This window comes from Manis javanica, chromosome 8 (genome assembly GCF_040802235.1).
Source record: "Manis javanica isolate MJ-LG chromosome 8, MJ_LKY, whole genome shotgun sequence".
NCBI lineage: Eukaryota > Metazoa > Chordata > Mammalia > Pholidota > Manidae > Manis > Manis javanica.
In genome coordinates, this window is record NC_133163.1 from 49324358 (window position 1) to 49345736 (window position 21379).

Sequence of the window (21379 nt, forward strand, 5' to 3'; positions counted from 1 at the left end):
GTTTTAAGAACTAAGATAAGTAGAGCATGTAGGAAAAGTTCATAGCACATAGTACATTGTACATCAGCACCAAGCATGTTGTCCTAAATCTAAATTTACTCTTCTTGAATAAAGGTGGGCAGTGTTGTAGGCAGCCCACCAAGTGGGAACTCTTAAGAAGCCCTAGGATTTCTCCTTAAGAACAGGCAAGAGAGAAGGCTGTTCTAGCCCGGGGTTTCTCAATTTTGGCATTATTAACATTTTGGGATGGATAATTCTTTATTATGGGGAGCTGTCCTATTCCTGGCCTTACCCAGTGGATGTCAGTATCACTCTATTCCTGCCCCCGTCTCCCAGTTGTGATGACAAAAACTGTTTCCAGACATTGACCAGTGTCCTCTGTGGGCAAAATCCCCAAGTCAAGAAGCACTGGTCTAGCCAAAGCATCAGGCCCCTTTCCCTGTAATGGATTTCAGTCTATCTGAGGTCATTATTGTGCATCATTTTAATCCATAGTAGTCTTCTGCAACTCAAGTAATATCCAACAAGTTTTTTTCTCACTCTCTTAAATTGTTCTACAAGCACCATTTTGAAAATCATTCTCATTTCTCACTATGCTAAGCAAAAATAAGTGTAAAGAATATATATTTAAATACTATTGGTCTTAAACCCTTTGGAGCTATAAAGCAGAGCTTAAGACTGTATGTCTATAAGGAAAGTATAAAAATATGTTGATACTAATTTAACTGTTTTAATTCTCCCTTTTTAGGACAGATATTAATTACATTTATAATTGTTTTTGTTTTCCCTTTTTAGGAAAATCTGTTTGACTCTTTGACAGGGCAGCCACATCCTGAAGACGTGTTACTGTTTGCCATTCCAATATGTGCCCCTTACACCACCATGACAAACTACAAGTAAGTCACCATTGGTTTACTCAAAACAGCTCACACAGTAGTGACATAGGCATTATTTTGTTATCTCTATTTAGTAACACATGCAATTCCTTTTTAAAGATACAAAGTCAAACTTACTCCTGGAGTTCAGAAAAAGGGAAAAGGTATTTAAAAATCTTTTTTTGAATTGCAATTTTAAATATTTCTTGACTGAACAGAAGTAGATTCTCCTATGTTCTACTTTCAGCTGCAAAAACAGCCTTGAATAGTTTTATGCACTCCAAAGAAGCAACAGTAAGAGAAAAAGACTTATTCCGCAGCGTAAAGGTAAAGTATTCCTGTGGAACTCTGGGTGTTGGTGGTGCAATTAAAAATGTTAGCAATTATAGTTTCCTATTTTTTGTTGTGGCTTTAGTAGGTGCCAACTGTAACTATTGTTTTGGGAGGAAATGCTGTATATGTTAAGTAATTTCAGGTGAAAATCTGGGGAATATTTTTGACAGCAGAGGATACATAACTGTCATAAAAGAAACATGATTGACCTTACAGAATGTGAAGATACTCAGCAATTCTCTTTTTTTAGGACACGGATTTGTCAAGAAACATTCCTGGCAAAGTGAAAGTATCTGCACCTAATCTTCTGAATGTAAAAAGGAAGTAGCAGAAGTGAAATCCTAAAATATTTGAGATGAGCCAATTTTATAGCCTTTTGGAGGTTCAGAGATGAAAACACCATGTAAGGAGACTTTCACATTTAGCAATGAACTAAATGGAAACACTGTCTACAACAGGAGTCCCTAAAAGATTTGTGGACAGTTACATGCTAATTGTATACATCTGTAGTTCAGCATTCTCTTGAAATTTATTAAGTATTAATTTCATGCTGTAAAGAAACCAAATAGTGAAGTGACTCAATTGCTTAGACTATTGATTTGGTTGTCTACTGTATATAATATATATCTATTATAGGCCAATCACTAGTTTTGTTTTGTTTTTCCTGGTGGTGGTTGGAGGAGTTAAGCATTTAGGATTAGTCTTGAAAATCCTAAGTATTGAGCAAATTTCCTTCTACCTTTACTTATACTTATCAAAAAAAATCAGACTAGACTTAAAATACAGGTAAGTCCCATGACTCAGCTTAAGAAAGAATACAGAAGAAATTGGTGTGGATCATTTCCATGCATTTATACACCTTCACTTTTCATCTTAGTATTTTCCTTGTTATCTCATTCAGTTCCATACTGTTTTAGTTTCCACCTCTAGTAAGTACCAGAAGCATGCTACAGAGCACCTGAGCCTATAACATAAAAGTGCACTTTTAGGCTTACCAACTAAAGACTCCTGAACCAGTTTTCTGCTCCTTAACAGAATGGAGAATAAAGTTGTACATTATTTCCATTCTTTTATGAGCTACAAAATTCTGTTAATTTTTAAATAATTAGACAACAGCCTACCTATATCAACAGGATTGCATGCCCCAGCCCCTATACCAAAGCATTGAGATCAAACTACTGAACAGTTGTTGGTCCTTACAAAATTTCTTTTGTCAGCTTAGTCCTACTGAAAATGTTTTTTCCATTTTAAATTTATAAAAAAAAAGCAAACACTATATAGCCTAGTGTTGTAAATACAACATAATAGACCACTTGTCATTTAAAAAAAAAATCTAAAATAATATTAATGTTTTTAAAAAATAACTTTTTACCATTTTGATAGTGAAAGAGTAATTAGTATAATGTTCCTATAGATATACATCTGAAGTTACCAAAAAGGAAATACAATAACCATTCCTTGGGGTAAAAAGCCTAAGTATTAATTTTCTTTTGCTTTAATAGAAGACAGTTACTACTGGTGTTAAATACGTTTATTGTAAACTTTAGACACAAAAATAGGTTCTCTAGGCCATTCACATGCACATTAAAACCAACAAGCTGCACGCTACCACAGTGCACATACTATACAAACGCTGCCACTCTGTGAGGTTTACAGAACTGCTATCCATGCAAGATGATCAGAGGCATTATCTCTGAAGCCTTAAGATCCAGAAGTGTTGTTACTCCCAAACCTCTGATTAACACTGTGAAGTAAGTGTTTTGGAAGGCAGTTCCACGAGTTGGCTAACATTTCTTTAAAGCAAATGACTGCTTCTAAACATAGCCTGAAAGTGGACAGGGAAAGAAAAATAATTTCAGATTGCTGTTTAGAAGTACATTCACTTGAAGAACTACAAAAACAAACAAAAAACATTTTCTTTAAAGATTTTCATAGGAATTGGTTAGTTGCATCAATGAAGGCATGGTAGTGCCCTTAAGTTGTCCCTAAACCTGGTTTTTCAAGGGCACTAATTTAAACTGTTAGGAAACACAATTTAAAATAAGCTAAGGACCAAGTAAAAAGTTACTTACCTTACAAGAGATTTTGGTTGAACAGAAAATATAAGTATTTCATTACTGTGTGCCTGAAAAACAGAGGAAGAACACAAAAAAGCAAACTCTTCCCAAGGAGGCCCCAGCAGTGTTACAAAGCGGCCTTTAACACAGTGTACTATACTTACAGCTCTGTGATGGACAAGAAGGTTATTGGCACACCCACCAAAAACAATTACTTCTCCTTCATCACTGGCACAGGCTGTATGCCATAATCTGGATTTAGAACAAAAGTATTTAAAGTTACCCAAAACATCAAACTGATACCCTCACACTATAGAATATAGCTGATGACATAAAGACAAGCAATCTTTAGTTCAGATGTAAACATCATGGTGAGAAGCAATTACTTTAAGGAAAAGCAGCAAGATGTAGAAAAATCAATGTCCTTAACTGGATGTTACTGTTTTATATCTCTGGCTCAGTCTTAATTTATGCAATGAGGGTTTGAACTTAATGATCTGTCCTCTAGATCTTTGTTAGCAGTAAAAATCTTACAGGAGATAAGTGGTAGGTATATGCCCCCTCCTTTTCAAAGGTAGGGCCAACTGGCCTTAAACAAACTTCCAAGGGATGCTGAATCTGCCTAAGTAAACAGAGTGTCTGAGGGCTTGGTGTACTATGGAGAGAATTTCTATGCCAAATGAAGTGTTAGTGGCGTGACTCTACTTGGAGGCTTGGGGAAAAAAGCAAGCTGACATACCTAAATGTGCTTTGAACACCAAATCTCACTATATCCTTTCCTTTGGAAGAATAACTATCAATGTTTAATATACTCTTCTTTTTGGATGATGTGATTTCTTAATCTTTGTTTTATAGAGCTACTATTACATCTAATTGAAAGTCCTCGATTTTTACCCCCCATGTACATTGTTTCAGGTATTGAAATTCTCTCCTTTCCTGTTCCTCTTTCTTAAATGACACACCTAGATGCAGACAAACTCACATGGGTAAAGAGCCTGGTGATAAGTTCGTATCAAAAATTTCATGATGAAGAGGCAAAAATCAAAAATCCAGCCACATTTTTCATATATGGATGACAGAAAAGAAAGCAGATGACATACAGATAACATTGGTTTTCTTTTCTTTCAAATAAGGATGATGTTAAATTTAGTGAATGCTAGGATTTTTCAAATTACAAATGATAGATTTAATGCAACCAAAAATTTCTCAGTCATTACCAGTCTTGTACATGTCTATGGACCTCATTTATTCAGTGTAAGGATTACCTTTTAAACAGTTCATACCTTGGTTTTTCAGTATAGGGATGATTAAACTGTATCCATTCATTTTTACTGATGCAGTAAGTCCAGGCATCACCTGATTGAAACAAAGAAAAAAGAGCTATGAGGAAGTTATTCTGTCAATGTAACATTAATATTTAAAGGACACAGCTTTAGCAAAATAGATAATCAGATTGTGAGTAAATACAGAAATTATATTTTCTTTTTATTCTCTGCAATTAACCAGGTAAGCCACTTGCATTTTATAGTGGGACTTTAAGTGCTTCAGGTCGTTTCTTTACTGGACAGAATGGATGTATGTCATAGTAGAAAACAACTGTGTTATATGATCAAAATAACAAACCTTCCAACCAACCTTATAGCCTTCTGATATATCTAAAATTGATTTTTTTCAGCTATTTGTATATTATATATATATATAATGATTTCTTACCATATTTTTAAAGGACTTACTTAGTGGCTGTTTATCAGTGGTAAATCCTCCAAAGAGAAAGAGATGATCTGAAGAAACTGGTGTTAGTGAATGCCAAGATCGACCAACTGGGCATATGCCTTGTGGAATTCTGAAAATAATAGCTAAGTTACAATATCTACATTTAAAAATGGCTGCTGTATTTAAGGCAGAGAAATACTGAAGTTTTCCTTTCAAATGTATATGAACTTATGAAAAAAGAGACCTTAAAAAAGGCTTCTTGGTATTAACAACTACATGCTTTAGAATGACTATTTTCTTTGAATGTAGAGTCAACTTTAGACATTTCAACAAACATTGAGCACATGCTGTGGCCAGTAACACAGTTAATGGGAACTGGAAATTAAAAAAAGTTAAGTTCCTTATTTAAGGATCTAGTAATCAAGTCTATTTAAATTCATACTTACAGAAAATTTAAGCAAATACATTATAAAAGAAAAAAAACAAATTAAAAATAAATAAATAACTTAAATCTGAAGTGATACCTACAATTCATTCCACTCCCATGTATCCAGATTAAGACAGTGAAGATCATTCATTCTAGCATCCTAAAAAAGATAATTAAGTCATTATCATGTTGAAAAATACAAAAACAAGTAATTGAAACTGTGCATACTCACTCGGTATCTACCTCCAAACACAAAGCCTTTGTTTCCCACAGTCGCACAGGCATGGGCAGCGCGGGGTGAAGGGGCTTTACCCTGTCAAAAGTCAGAAAACCAACTTAGTGAATTAAGTGACCTTACTAGAGTCTTCTCTGGATGTGGGATAAGATTTTGCAGATACTTAAGCTCTTAAGCTGAACTGTAGACTTCTGGTCATGTAGTACTAAAGGCTGGTTTCCAGAACTGGGAATTTTAATTTCATATTTTTGAGAGGTATTACTGAATGGGTTAGTTAATATAGTAGAATGCTTGCTTTATTTTTCTTTTAAAATAAAAGCTAGCACATTATATGATATCTGTGTCAGAGGAAAAAGAAATCTAATATTTGAGTGACTTAAATTCCAACCTAGTGCTAGGTCATTTAGTTACAAACAATACCACTTACCACCTATTAGATAACAGATGGTCAGTTAGTCTCTACATTCACTGAACTTTTTTGAATTCTAGACTCCTTGGAGAATAATAAAATAGGTAAGAAAATAACAGGAATGAACTGCCAGTTTTATACCACCTCCCAACTCCCCCTCCTCCTCTAAGTGGCCTTGTTTTATCACTATTCTTCAGTAACTCACAGTAGTTATAGGTTGGCTCCAGATAAATGTTTCAGTGTCTAAAATATGTACATGATCATTCCATCCTCTTGGATGACTTGAATTCTACAGAAAAATAAGAATCTCTGAGTTACTTTACAGATGTTTGTAAAATTATTACATATCCTTTGATTAAACAAGGATATGTATGAAACTACTAGCAAAGTGTACTATTTTAACATATTAAGTGGCCTACATGCAAATTTAAAACTTATCTTACCCAAAAAGATGTTTCATCAAATTCAAAAGTTCCCAATACTTTATCTTCAGGTAAATATCCATACCCTCCAAAAAATATTAACCTGTTTGATAAAAAACCGAGATACCAAAAATTCAAACACCACAGTTGGGATACGAGAAATTTCTCATATTTTGTAACATGCTATGAGTTGAGAAGGCACACGGGTATAGGAAAATACTTATTCAAATACTAATGGATAACATAGCTAATAATTATGTCTTTTGCTATGTTAAGTGCTTTATGTATTTGCTTAATCCTTGTATGGGCCCTAGAAGGTATGTTCCGTAGTTACTCTGTTACTGTTATTGGCTAAGTATACTTACTGGCAGACCACTTCCCACATAAAAACCAAACCAATACTTTTTTAACTCACTTGTTTTTATATACCCAGACACCAAGTTTGTCCTTTGATGAGGGAGGAATTCCTTGGCAATCAATTCTTTCCCACTGTAATACTCTGTCTGTAGATCTTGAATCCAGCATGTAGAACTGTCAGAAGCAATTATTTCAATTAGATTTGGTTATATGAAAGAAATTCAACCTTGGCATTTAATTTCATTGTGATTTATGATAAGAAGAATGTCATCTAATTCAGTGCTACTAAAAGTGTTAACTACAGACTGGTTGCCAGTCTGCAAACTGTTGTTACTGGTCTGAGTCTTGGGAAGGAACTTGTGCCAGAATACATCACTAAGCACCCTGTTCAGTTCACTAATTTCTTCCCCATAGCCAAACCTTTTCAATGGAAGAATAGTTAAGTAGTGTGTTGATTTACATTCTGTGCCTTAGATAGGCACTTTGAGTTGTACTAATCTAATTTATGGGTATCAGGATGGTTTTACCAAAAGTCAGACTTAGCAATTTCACCTTCAAATTCAGTTTAAGAAAGATGTCTTAAGTGCCTGCTTAACTTTAGGAACCAAGGACAAATCTTAAAAGATTAAGCATTGGTTTGTTTCAAAGCATTCACATCCAGGTACTTGAATAAATTTGACCATTATATATGTTTTTTTACTTCTCTTAAGATTCCTAAGCTTCCTCTCAATCAAAATACTCAACTCTAGGCATTTGACATACCAGCTCTTACCATCTCTCCCCGACCACCCCCTATAAGCCACAGCTTCTCTTTCCCAAGCGTCCGTATGTTCTGTCTACGTTATTTTTTAATAATACACAGTTGTAAAATACATGGCTCTACAACAACCTACGGCAGTGCCTCACAAAATCTTTTAGGCACAGAACCATTTCTTCAAACAAAATCTTAAGCAAAAGCTTATTATATTAATATATAAAGACAAAAGTGGGGCTTGGCACTTGATGAACAAGACCTATTTGCTTATACCTCTGCATCTTAATACCTTTATCTTGGCTACCTCTCCCAATTGCATGATTCAATTGAAGCATCACTGCTTGAGTGATGACTTCCCTTCAGAGTCAACAGTATTTACTGAGCGATTACTGTGAACCAGGCTCTGTGTATCTCTTTATCATATGCTACTGAAATCATTTACTTGTATGTGTCCCTTCTAGAATGTGAGCTCCTAGAGGTGGGAACTATGTCTCCAATGTCTAACCAAGTGATTGGCATAGAAGGTGCTTGTTATTAAGTTGCCAAATAAATGCATTTATAAGAAACTATGTATATCATATGCCCCTTTCTGACTGACTTCATATCTCATGACTGGCTTGAGATAACAACTTATATCTTTTTCTCCTATTTGGGAAAAACATGGACAAGGTCTGAACAACAGTACCTTATAGCACCATGTTATAAAAATGTTAGTATATAAAATTTCGTCAGTGCTAATTTATCCACATAGCTTAGTGGTGGTCAGTTGAGTTTTACCCTGCCCCCCATGATTATATCTTGTTTTCATTTAGTCTACTAATATTCATCTAATACTCAGGGTTCTAAGAGAACAGGTAGCTGCAAAGAACACAGAAACAACCTAGGCAGTTACTACACACAGGTTGCTAACCAAAATTGATTTTACAAAAGGCCTAGGTGAATACGGCCTCCTAAATAAAATACTAAAATGCACATTTACCATAACCAAGTATGTATTTTTTTTAAGCTGGGCCAAGAATAAGTATGGGCTAACCTTGGAAATCTGAAGTTGTCTGAAAAAGAATAGAATTGCCTTGCACCATAATCCTTAGAAACACTAACCTTATTCGTATTGCCTCTTGAATGGTGTCCGCCAAACAAGTACAGCACCCTGTCTACACATACAGCGCAGCTCCCTGACATGGAAGGAGGAACATCTCCTTCAGTGTTAATTTTTTTCCTGAGGGGGAAAAACTGAATGTAATTAAGTTTCCTAAAAGGGAGAAGCTCATTATTATTCTAGTTCTGTCCCACAGTAAAGAATAAAATAAAATGAGCTAGCTGATTAGATACTGTCTAGGGTCTCTAATAATTCTAAAAGTGATCCACAGAATAAGTTTTTCTCTCTTTACCCATTCCATAGGCCATGCCAACTGGCCCTACACATAGGCAGAAAGAAAGGTTCTGAAAGCCTAAGTCATATTTTAATCTAGTAGCACAGCATTTTGTTTCTCAAACTAAATTGTTTACTTACATGGCCATAAGTGGTTATTTTATTTTTTTGAGTGGGCCAGAAACCTAGAAGGAAAGGTAAAACATCCCAGTGCTAACAGATTACTCAATAGGTGTTTTCTATTCAAATGAATAGCTTTTAGCTGTTCAGATGAACCTGATTCAGACCTTATGTCACACTACAGACACTTAGTGCTTACCACAGGCCAGGCACTCCTCTGAGTGCTTCCCATGTTTTAACACATCCTGAATCTAAAGCCTAAGAAAGATTCAAAATATTCAGGGGACACTTAAGGTCTTCTGCCCTCAATATGACTTTATGTATACTAAGCTTTAAGTTTTGGTAGGCTTATCTTTTAAAAATTTATGACACTGAATCCAAAAAAAAAATGTAGAACTCCCCTATTAAAGGAATACTATTATGTTTCCAACTATCTAGAATGATTAGCAAAGAGCTCAGATTAACATTGATTTGCTATCTACAGAAATAATACTTAAATTTTCAGTTTAATTCATGAAATCAAGTGGCACTACTGTTCTAGTTTACATATACAAAATATGTACAGCACAAAATTCTCACAGTGTAAGACATGACGAAGACTATAAACCCTCAAATACGGCATCTTAGCATTTTTGAAAATCACATCATTTTGCCAAGGACATACTCTTGAGTACCACTGTAAAAAGACTAGCAAAAGGTTGTTTCAGAATATCCTCTTTTGTATGGAAGGCAAATTTATTCACTTTAAATGAAACATACTATTTCAGAGATTTGCATAGAAATTTTAGTGTTAAACTCATTAAAATAGAATACCAACTTTATTTCTACCAGATACAATCTAAAAATTATTTTCTCATTCAAGGTAACAATGTAACAGAGACATCTTGCCGGGTGTGTGTATATATACATGGAACTTTTATTACATTTCCATTCTAGGACCTGAAGCCTTTACATCTTTAATATTACTGTGATGCTTTACAGAGCCCTGAATAGAAATTACTTCAAAGGTTATAAAAGCATCTAGTAATTACTGAACTATTTCTGGAGAGATGCTAAAGTATCTAAGCTCAGCAGCTAAGCTAAACTAGCAGAGCATTGTTTTCAGAACATATAGCATCTTTAAAGTATTTATCAGAATGGGTTTTACAGTTTCTATTTGCAACTTTATTTGAATTTTTTATTCCCCCCGCATATCCAGTTACCATCTTCCAGTCTCCATGTTGTAGATCCAGAGCTCTTCTCTAGGCAAGTAAAAGTCATATAATCCTCTGACTTGATTACTCTAAGAAACCAAAGAAAAAAAATCAAGTTAAAAAATAGCTGGCATTCTGAGATGTATGGCTGTGTATTCTTCCTATCTTATTTGAGATACTAATGAGAGTTATGAAAAGTTAAATAGGCCTTCAAGTCTATCAAATGCAGAATCCTCCCTGCCCTATGCCACATAGTTAAGGTAATGCTTAATACAGACAGCTATTAATTTAATTTTGATACAGTCGTCACAGTGGTGCAGGAATTTGAGACACTTCTGGGAAATCTCTTAAGGCCACTTTATCCTGAACAGATGATGTGCCAAATTTCAGCTGCATGACTTCAGAAGAGATTACTTGTGCCATGGTTGGCAGGCTAAAGAAAGGCCTACCTTTAAAGTGCCTGACCCACACTTCCACTTGATGTATCACTTTCTAGCCATTCTTTCCTTTTACCCATTCACTGAAGCAGGGCAGAACTAGAAATATGCAAATATGCAAATATATTATGCAAAATTTTAAGTTCCTTGTTCTCCATTTCCCTTAAGGTAATAACTCTTTAACAGAATGACTTATCATATACCAGCATGAGCTGAGTTCTCTCCATGGATTGCTCTATTTAATCCTAACAACCCTAAAATTTCATAATACAAGACAGGTTTTTTGTTGTTTTTTAACAGAGCTAAGTAATTTACTGAACGTTACTTGGCAAGTAACAGTGGAACCAGGATTCTATCTCCTTTCCCTTAATTTGCAACTTCAACCACTGCCTGACCTCTCCAATCTTTCAGCCTCCCTGGCCACTTTTTGAACACTGTCAACATACAGTAAACAAGTAAGGTTCACTGAGAATGGGTGTCAGCGTCCAATAAGCTTGAGTATTATACAGAAAAAGTGTAGCTGGCCATTTCTTTCCATTCTACCACTTAAAGAGAAAGGCTGGAAGCAAGACAGCAGGCTGACTCAGATCAGCCTGGCCTGGGAAGGAACACTGACTAATGTATAGGAGGCTATGGTTTATTGCCCTTAAAACAATCTCCAAGGGCTTCCTGTGGCTATTTCTCAGGGTCTGAGACAAAATATGGTAGATAGCCTGTATTAAATCACACTTCATGGATCATTCCTCCCTACCTAGGCTTCCAGGCCTCAAAACCTCACCATCAGGAATCTCCCACCCTGACAAGCCTCCCTCTCCCCACGCCTAAAGGAAAGTCCCCTTCCCTCAATGCTGATTTGTACAAACAGAATTATGAATAAAAATAGTTTTAGATTTAAGTGTGATTGACCAACAGGTTTACTCTTCTACAAGGGAAATTATTAAGGGTCACCACATACCTTCCTCCTCCTACCAAATACCATGTTCTAAATACCTACTTATTGGATGCTGAGGAAAATATTGCAGATTAATTAGGATTGGAAAAAACGACTTGTGGTTAAACCAAATGAAGTAAGCAGACTAGCTATAGCAATTTATCCCAACTCTTTTGAGAGTCATTTCAGAAGTGGTCAGCTATGATCAGGTCAACTGTACTGTAAGCTAAAATCTATTACCAGTCGTCAAGTCATTGAAGGCACAGGTGTAGTGGATTAGATTGCAAGTCTTTGTAAGACCAAAAGGGACTAAGAAGAGTATTTTTGATAGGAATGGATCACAGCCACCCAGCAAATGAAACAAGACAATTCCAGAATGTGGAGTGTTACTGGGAAACTAAAAGCAAAAGGGCAGAACTGGAGAGCAAAGTATAAATAGGAGACACTTGGTTAGGATTCCCAGACTGAGGTCAAGAAATAACTGGCTTTAAACTGGCAACTGATCACAATGTTTACGATCAGGGGTCAAAGAACTGCACTTAGAACTGCTGCTGTTGACTTTCTGGTTACTGGTGGAGCATTTCCATTACTATTCTTAATAAGGGTTTTTTTGGAAAAATTCCAACCCTTAAGAAACAGACCTGAAATGTTCAAACAGCAGTGTGGGGGCCATCTGCAGAGATGTAGCTGGGATCGCTGAACCGGCGGGAAGATTGACTAAGCGATCCCTGTGGCCTTTAGGCCGGAATTCCAGGGGGCTTCCTACACCTCCGTCATGCAGTAAGTGGGCAGCAGTACAGGCTGGCCCACAGCAAAATGACCCCGCCTCCAGGGGGTAAAGTGCTCCTAGTCCGATAAAGGGTGAGTGACATGGCTGTCACCTCTTACACATCCCTCAGCCCTTTTAAATAAAACGTTTCGTAGTCCTGCACCGCCCGACATGCCCCACCCCCATCCCGAATAACGCTCCACGGTCAAACAGAGTGAACCGGGGCGCGCCCGCAGCCATGGGGGTGGCGGGGGTGGACTCCGAGCGCGTAAGTCGGCGTGACAACAGCCCAGGAGCCTTAGCACGGGTTGGAGGACCCGTGAGAAGATTCCCACTCGCCAGCAAATGAACGGGCGAAGTCGAGACGTGGGGGCGTGGGAGGTTCCCGCCCGCTGCAGCAGCTCCAGCCTTCCCGCCTGGCCTGCCGCGGCGCCGCCACCCACTGACCTTGTAGCCGCCCCAGACGAACATGTGGCGCCCATCGCCGACGGCTACGTGGCCGCTGCGCTCGGCGGGGCAGGCGAGCTCCATGGGCTCATAGCTCTCGTAGGCTGGCCCCGGCAAGTCGTCCGCCCGCAGATCCTCGTTGCCATCAGCCATCTTGCGGCTGCACTTTTGTTCCCAACAATTCCCACACCCGCGAGAAGGGAAAAGACAAAGGAAAAGGGAGAACGAAATGCACGGCGGCGCAGACGAGCAGGCGGCGGCGGTGCAGGAGCCGCGATAGGGGCGCTCCCTCGCGGGTGCGCTGCCGTCCTCCCGGCCCCGGTGGGGCGCGCACAGCCTCTCCGCCGCCTGCGCAACGGGGCGCGGGCGGAGGGCGGCGAGGGCCGGGGTCGCGGGCAGGACGGGGAGGGGTCGGCGACCGGCCGTATGAGCTTCCAGCCCGTCCACCCCGCCTCCCGCTCGCCTCTAGCCGCCGGCGGCCCTTGTTTACGCCGCGGCTGGGACCGCCCCTTCCGCTGAACCCACCGCCCGGTTCCGGGGGCGTGGCCGCCGCTCAGCGCCCCCAGCGCTTGGTCCTCCTGCCGCCGTCACCGCCGCCGCCCGACGGTCCGACCCGCGGCTCCCGGGCCAGAGTCCCAGCCGCCCTGCCCCTTCCGCGGCGTCCTGGGCACGGGAGCTCCGTGTGGCCGGGGAAGGCCCCGCTCTGCCGCGAGCCTCCCCCCACTGCGGCCCTTAAAGGATCTGTTGACGTTTAGCGAGATTCTCGCAAAAAGTGTTTCTTCCCCGAGAGGTGCTTGTTTGAGGAATGTTTTCAAAGGGTTCGCAGCTTGGAAAGGGGTAGTAAAATTGCTCTTATGTATTTCTGGTCTTAGCCCCTACCCTAGAGAGGGTCAAAGCTCTTTCCCTGTGGACACAGGAGGCGCCGCCCATTCCGCATGGTCCCAGCGCCGGTCTTCGGCTGCTTCCCGGCAGAGGTGACCGCGGGTGCGCGCAGCGGCTCCCGGACTCCGCGCACCCGGCTGTGCCCGCAGAGCGGTTCCTGGCATCTCAGCTAGGTTCAGGTGCAGAAGAGATCTTAAATTGCCGCTGCAACTTCCTCCCAGTTTGGAAAATTGTGCTCAAAAAGTTTTTCAGAAACCATCACTGCCCAGTCCTTTAGGGAGGATGGCAAATCTAGTTCACACACACTATTTTTCTCTTGATTTTATATGCTATATATATTTCAACTAGGTCAAGAGAAAATTAAGAATTATTTTAATCTAAACTTGATTCCTCACCTGTAAAATGTGGTTGGACTAGAATACATCTTAAATCCCTAATCTAATGGTGTCTCTGCTTGGATGTGTTTGGTGAGGAGTGTACTTTATTCTCTCCCCCATCTTCACCCTGGGTCCGCTTTGAACAAAAAAAAAGGCTTTCTCAGAATTGATGCATTTATCTTTCTCTACCTGATCCCTCCAGAATTTAAAAACTCTCAGTGACTATTTTCATATTTTATGGCAGTATGTTTATTTGCATAAGTTCAATAAGAATCTGCTTTCCTTGTAAGAGAACCAATTAAAAACACTGGTTTATATTGACTGGAATGTCATACCTGAGAGACACGTGCGTAAATAGATATGAATAGACAGCTTTAAGGAACTAAGGCTGACTTTTAGAGCCAACAAAAAGCCTCTTGGAAGAACTGGCCTGGTATCTTGCTTACAGGGTTCCCAGCAGTCTTGTCAGGTGGATAAGAAAAGTCATTTCCTGGCAGGTGCAGGAACCTCAGAATGTCTTGGGGACCTCAAGAAGACAGAAAGTCGCCCAAATCTACAGGTACTGCAGGCAAAACCTGATGGCAAGTCTGGCTTGGCTTTCTGGCCTCGAGAGGCCTTTAAAAGTCCAGTCTGAAATTCCTTATAAAAAGTTCCAGCAAAGCACATTTAAAAGAGCCTATGTAATCGACTGCTCTTCTTGCTGCACTTAGACAAATAATCAAGCCAAGTGTTAATTATTTTGTTCATCTGGTTACTTCTAAAAAAAAAAATGAGGGTGATTTTAGAGAAAAGTATTGCTTCAGTAATGCAGCCTTATCTATACTAAGTCCTGATACTAGTCATTGGGACATAGACTAAATCCAGAATTCTAGTTTCCCCAAAATATCTGGCTATGATTCTCCAGACATTTTTCCTTGTCAAGTTTATTCCTCCAAAATGGAAAAACCCAACTCAGATGTTGCTACTTAACCTAATAACACGATTTGTTCTATCTTGCCTAGAAGCCATAAAACTGCAAATAGTAATTGAAATGGAACCCGGAATAGAAATGCCCATCTTCCAAGGCCCTCTCAACTGACCACTGATGGAGACCTAACTGCACCCCGTACTGCACCCCTCTTAGCATGAAGCAGCCAGAACGGTCGTCGCCCCCTTCCCCTAGTAGTAGCTAGGGTATCCATCTATAGAGGGGGGAATGAGACAGGGACTGTGGGTATAGTCAGAGTAGGGTGAGGGCCTCCAGAAAATGCAAGGCAAGATAATTACAGTCAAAGCAGTGTAACAACATGCAAGGAAACCACCTACCAAAACTCTGTGTTAAACATAAAGCTCTACAGGCATTCTTCAGTGAGATCAGTTAATATTCCCCACATAAAGGAAAGTATCTCAGCATAGCCCATGTTTTTATTATTCACTTTAGCATGCTAAAAGGGATTTAATGTCTCATCAAGGAAAAACATCCTAAGACCACTTTTAACAAGTCCACACCCCTAAGCCCTTTAGCAGTTCCCCCAAATCCTCAACTGCCTATAAATCCCCTAAACAAATGCACCACCCCAGGCTCCCTTGTCCCCTCCTGGCGTGAGCCAGGAGCTCTGTCCTCTCACTTAATCTCTAAATAAAAGTCTCTCCCTGGCAATCCTACAAAAAAAAAAAACGGCTTCCCCACTCAAATTTTCACGACCTGAAATTCCTTCCCCTAGTCTGTATGTTTACAACTCACCAAATTTGTGGGATGGGTGAAAGCAGTGCATAGAAGGGAATTTATAGCATCGAATGCATATATTAAAAAAGAAGAAAAATCTAAAAATCAATCACCTGTTTCCATCTTAGGAAACGAGAAAAGATTAAAGTCAAAGTAAGCAGATGAAAAGAATTAACAAAAATTAGAGCAGTAACAATGAAACTGAAATCAGGGCATAAACAGAGAAAATCAACAAAACCAAAAACTGGCTTTTGGAAAAGATCAATAAGCCTCTAGTCAGGCTAATTCAAGAAAAAAAGAAGACACAAATTACTAATATCAGAAATTAAATAGGGGACATCACTGAAGATGCCACGGACAGTAAGAGGATAACAAATACCAAGAACAACTCTATGCCCACATATTTGATAACAGAGATGAAAGAACCAATTCCTTAAAGACACAATCTGCCAAAACATATGAGAAGAAATAATCTGAAGAGGCCTATATCTATTAAAGAAATTAAATCAACAATTAATAACCTTCAAAAACAGAAAACATCAGGCCAACATAGCTTCACTGGTAAATTCTAGGAAACATTCAAGGAAGAAATTATACCTATTTTCTATAATCTCTTTTAGAGCATAGAAGCAGAGAGGATACCTCCTAACTCATTTTGAGGTCAGCCAAAACAAGACAAAGACATCACAAGAAAACAAAACAGACCAATATCCCTCATGAACATAGATGCAAAAGTCCCCAACAAAATATTAGCAAATCAAGTCCAAAAAATTTAAAAATTATATACCATGACCCAGTGGGGTTATGCCAGGCCTGCAAGGCTGGCTCAACATTCAAACATTTACTAATGAAATCCATCATATCAACAGGCCAAAAAAGAAAAGTCACATGATCATATCATAGATGCAAAAAAAACATTTAACAACATGCAATATCTATTTATAATAAAAACTCCTAGCAAACCAGATATAGAGAGGAACTCCCTCAACTTGATAAAGAACATCTATAAAAAATCTACAGTTAACATCACACTTAATGGTGAAAAACTGAAAGCTTTCCTACTAAGATCAGGAACAGGGAAAGGATATCCCCTCTCACCACTACTTTTCAACATCCTACTGGATGTCCTAGGTATGCAATAAGGCAAGGAAATAAAAGGTTGGGAACAAAGAAGTAAAACTGTCTTTGTTCATGGATGCATGATCATCTACATAGAAAATACTAAAGAGAAATTACTGTGGTACATTCAGACAATGGAATTATTTAATGTTGAAAAGAAATGCTGTCTTTTCAAACAATGAAAAGACAAGAAACTTGCATGCAAATTACTAATGAAATAAGCAAATTTGAAAAGGCAAAATACTGTATGATTTCAAATATACGACATTATGGAAAAGGCAAGATGATGGCAAGAGTAAAAATATCAGTGGGTGCCAAGGTTCAGGGGGAGGGAGGAATGAATGGGCAGAGCACAGAGGATTTTTAGGGCAGTGAACCTATTTTGCATGATACTATAGTGGTGGAAACATGTTACTTTACATTTGTTTAAGCACACTGAGGGTCCACCACTGAGAGGGAACCCTAAACTATGGATTTCAGGTGTGTCTTTCAGCTAAGGCAGCTATAACAAAATATCACAGACTGGACGCCCTAAACAACAGATTTTTATTTCTCACGGTTCTGGAGGCTCGGAAGTCCAAGATCAAGGTGCAGGCAGCTTTGGTCTTGGTGCAAACCCTCTCCCTGACTTGCAGACAGCCTCCTTCCAAGAGCAGCCTCATGGCAGGGAGAAAGAGCGACAGAACTCTGGTCTATTCTCTTTCTACGTGGACAGTAATCCCATCATGGGATTCCCACCTTCATCCCACCTCAATTGACTCCCAAATACCCCACAAATACTATCACAGTGAGGACTGGGGCTTTAACATGAATTTGGGGGAAAATATGGAGCCCATTAACAGAGTGATTTAGAAAATGTGCTTGCTGTACTCACATGCTGGACTGTATGGTGATTTCATTAAATTGGGGATTTCAATAGGATCACATCAATACACAGAAACACAGGTACCAGGGGAAAAAGTTGGCAGGGGGCACTGTTTCTTAAAATTACTTCTTTTCCTTTGAAATTTTCTGAAATCAAAGTTTTAATTTGGCAGACAGTATGTTTTACCCTGAAAATTATTCTATCTTTGTGAATTTATTTTATAGTGTTTCTCTCACACACATACATATAAAATAATGTATTGGTAAACACATTGCTTTGTGCCTGGGCTGACAGTATCAATTTCTAAAGAATATTTTTAAGCTTCTATCAAAAGGTTAGTAACTTTTTGAAAGGCATTTGTGCAAAGATACTATCTGGAAAAATGTACACAAATTTTGATGTGTTATTTACTGTATCATACTAAAAATGATAATAGCCTCAGAAGAATTTTTCCTGGCAACTGGAATGAGAGACAGTAAAGTTGGCCAGAAATTCCTTTTCCTTAGAGCCAGACTATTTTGTGAGCCACCTGAGAAAAGTCAACCCTTCTAGACTCATCTTCAAATGGAGCCAATAAGGGAGAGTTCAGAGATAAAGTTATGAGGCTATCATATCTTGGGTTTCTGTAGACTGCAGAGGTCAGCACAAAAGTTCATAAACCATCAGCTGTTGAAAAGTGAAGAATGAATACTGCTTGGTGTGAAACTTCAAAACAGGCTTTGCCAGCTTCCAGATTTTCTATACCTCCTAACAGCAGGGAAGCCCTGGTTTAAGCCACGTTTTGGAAATTGAAGGTAATAATCAGAATTCCCTGTCACACCTACTGTGGGGCTGCCTCAGGACATGTAACTTTCTGAAGCAGCACAGTATACTAAGTCAAATAAGAATAGCACCAGTTTTGTGTGCCAGACAATATACAGAGATTTTCATTCTCTTGAAGCTTACATGATAGTGTGTATTTTGAGGGGACTAATCCAACTTTTAATATTCTAAGTAACCATTTAAAAACAGAAGTGTTCTTCTAAAAGACCAGAGAAGGCATCCCCACAATCCAGAAGCCATTGAAAAAAGCATTCATTCCAATCATCATCATCTATCACTATCCAATAGGTTTTGGTATTTTTCCCCTAAATATAAAATGCTGATACAGATTCATTTTCTAAATCTGTTATTCAGCCTAAATATAGTATAAACTTTATAGTAAATTCATAGTAATAAGATAATTAATTCCAAGATGTATATTATCTGTGAGATTCATTTTCTAAATCTGTTATTCAGCCTAAATATAGCATAAAAAAATGAAAACTGAAATATCATTTGCACAATCAACTCTAATGACTGGTTCACACTAACAAAACTAGGAAAATAGTAAATCTATATAGTTTGTACAATAAATAAAATGTAAACAAAATATCTCAATACATAAATAGAAGTTTTACACATCCAAAATACAATATATATATAAAATTTAGTGAAATACTACAAACTCCTGTAATTTCATTATAAACTACATGTATATGTCAACATAGAAATATATTTTCTCAAACATTTTAAATTTCAGAGATAATTTGCAATGGTGGTATTGTGAAGAGTAATTTTATATACTGAGCTTTTTAGTAATTCCTTGTAATTCAATGGAGGGGTATAACTGACAACTTGTTCATTATGGTAAAAAATACTGCTTTAAGGAATATAAAGATAAATATAGTGTTCCATTTCTGTATAGGCAGTTAACACTGAAAATAAATGGGAAGATAACATATTGTCAGTATCCTGGGTCTTGAGCCCCAATTCTGTAGAATGGTGTAGGTCAAATCAAGGGATTTCTATAAAGGCAAATAACTAGGTTACCCTCCCATTTCATTATTTATGAAGTTATTTTAGAAGCACTCTTCAAGGCTAAATGTACTTTAATGTGTCACAAAAGTTAATAAATAGACTGCTTCTCAATATTTCAAGGCCTGTATGATTTATAAACCTCCACTTTAGACACTAAAACATGGTGTGTGTGTGTGTGTGTGTTTGTATACATAAAATTGGACAAACTAGTAACATAGGGGCAACAGAAAGACAACTGAAGACATTTATTCTCCCACTCAAAGGTGAGGAAAAGTTATGAGGCTGCTTAAGAATATTTTACTGGGTAAGTGCGAAAAGGATAGTTCAGGATTTCATACCCTACCAGAGTTTCCCTATTTTATAATTTTGGCCAGCTGTATCAGTTATTTAAGGTCAAAGTTTAAAAATGAGTTAATGAGATGCCTTAGATAATTTTTAAGTGACTTAAGAAGTTGTATTCTTTTTGGAAAGTGATATACAGTGCTTTCATCTATCATGTTCGGGGATTTCTAAAGTCCTTGTGGTAATTTCTTATTCTTCTCAAATTTGCATAATCTTTCCAATACAGAGTACACAGTGAATTAGATCTCTTACAATTGTACTTACTTTTTGCTGCTTACAAGGAAATTAGTTTACAAATATAAATATAATCTGCCATTAACATCTTATCCCCTATATCCCATGTCATATAATCACTCTAATATAGCATTTGTGTTTTAAATTTTTCATTTACATACAGCCTCCAATTTGGGAGATATGGTCTGATTAAAATGTTCAAGCATATTAAATATAGACAGTATATAACAAGTTAATTGCTACTGATCCACTGATACTTATTTTCTCTTTCTTCTTTTCGAGCTCTTTGTTCTTCTCGGTGATTAGCTGCAGCCCAAAACGTTATTTTTTTGAGTACTTGTTGCAGAAGCTTAGGAGGTAATAAAGATATCTGACTTTCTAAAATTATAGCATTTTTACCAATACAGTCAAGGCATGACCTGTGAACAAACATAACAGAATTATTAGTTCTTGAACGTGAAGTTATATTTAAAATTTATAGGTCTGTGTTTTTAAAAAAAAAAATCATCATAAAAATTTTACATGACAATGTATTTCCTTTGTATTGTTGGGAACGTGATAGGATATATGATCTTTTTATAGCACCACAACAACTGTCTATTTTTATAGGCTAGAGACTATATCTAACCAAAAATCAATGGAAAAATAAATTCTAACTCACAAAAGATTCACACTTAATATCAAAGTAGGTTTACCTGTAGCAGCCGTTTTCACACTTGCCCTTCCAGTCCTTTACATGAGAACTTTTGCTTCCATTACCCCAAGAGGAAGCACGTGGGATCCATTTTTGTACCGCGTGACCTGGTCCTCCCCACCCTCCTCTATAAATGGCTGCCCTGGATCCCACACCTGACTTACGATGACCCAGAGGGAACAGGTCTGAAGAGAGGAATGCCGCGCCAGCACAGAAAAAGCTAAGGAGACCGCCTGAGGTTCTCCCCTCCTGGGGGCCTGGGTGCTCGTTTTTTCCCTTCAGGTTCTCCTAGAGAGCCGCGTCCCCCCAGATCCAATTCCCTTTTTACCTCTTAAGCTACCTTCAAGAGGGTTTTGTACTTTAAAAACAAAGGAAGTTTAAGAGAATTAGCAAAAAAAAAAAAAAAAAAAAAAAAAGCTTCTATTTCAACTGATAAACTTTAAATCAAAAAGGTAAGTAAATCTTTCTGAA

At 38.1% G+C, this 21379-nt stretch overlaps 3 protein-coding genes across 5 annotated transcripts in view; 1 reads left to right on the forward strand and 2 right to left on the reverse strand.

Moving 5' to 3' along the window:
• The window catches only part of NEMF (nuclear export mediator factor), a 56588-nt gene extending 53850 nt beyond the window's left edge, over nucleotides 1-2738 (forward strand). For both annotated transcript variants that reach the window (XM_073211284.1, XM_017669169.3), the window contains 4 exons: nucleotides 796-896; nucleotides 996-1039; nucleotides 1123-1202; nucleotides 1459-2738. In XM_073211284.1, the coding sequence (XP_073067385.1) occupies nucleotides 796-896; nucleotides 996-1039; nucleotides 1123-1202; nucleotides 1459-1536 (303 nt within the window). In that variant the 3' untranslated portion in view covers nucleotides 1537-2738. The remainder of the gene's footprint in view (nucleotides 1-795; nucleotides 897-995; nucleotides 1040-1122; nucleotides 1203-1458) is intronic.
• On the reverse strand, nucleotides 2725-13662 carry KLHDC2 (kelch domain containing 2). The gene is made up of 13 exons (XM_017669170.3): nucleotides 12852-13662; nucleotides 10277-10356; nucleotides 8684-8801; nucleotides 6887-7002; nucleotides 6493-6574; nucleotides 6255-6338; nucleotides 5638-5718; nucleotides 5507-5565; nucleotides 4999-5108; nucleotides 4549-4621; nucleotides 3430-3517; nucleotides 3281-3333; nucleotides 2725-3033 (listed from the first exon to the last, which is right to left on the reverse strand). Exons 1-13 carry the CDS (start codon nucleotides 13002-13004, stop codon nucleotides 2910-2912), a joined length of 1221 nt encoding a protein of 406 aa, XP_017524659.1. The 5' UTR covers nucleotides 13005-13662; the 3' UTR covers nucleotides 2725-2909.
• Nucleotides 13663-17463: 3801 nt separating this feature from the next.
• KLHDC1 (kelch domain containing 1) overlaps nucleotides 17464-21379 on the reverse strand; it is a 67711-nt gene continuing 63795 nt past the window's right edge. Inside the window, exon 13 of one of the 2 annotated variants that reach the window (XM_073211285.1) lies at nucleotides 17464-20633. In XM_073211285.1, coding sequence (XP_073067386.1) covers nucleotides 20447-20633 — 187 coding nt within the window. In that variant the 3' untranslated portion in view covers nucleotides 17464-20446. The remainder of the gene's footprint in view (nucleotides 20634-21379) is intronic. The other variant, XM_073211287.1, reaches the window with a different exon arrangement.

What these genes read in the sequence shown, in the direction of transcription:
- KLHDC2 (XM_017669170.3), bottom strand. Translation starts at nt 13,004, where the DNA reads ATGGCTGATGGCAACGAGGATCTGCGGGCGGACGACTTGCCGGGGCCA. An exon ending in CAAGAGGCAATACGAATAAG is followed by an intron (nt 7,003 to 8,683) that starts GTTAGTGTTTCT and finishes TGCTTCTGACAG; the next exon opens with TTCTACATGCTGGATTCAAG. An exon ending in TGTTTGGAGGTAGATACCGA is followed by an intron (nt 5,566 to 5,637) that starts GTGAGTATGCAC and finishes TATCTTTTTTAG; the next exon opens with GATGCTAGAATGAATGATCT.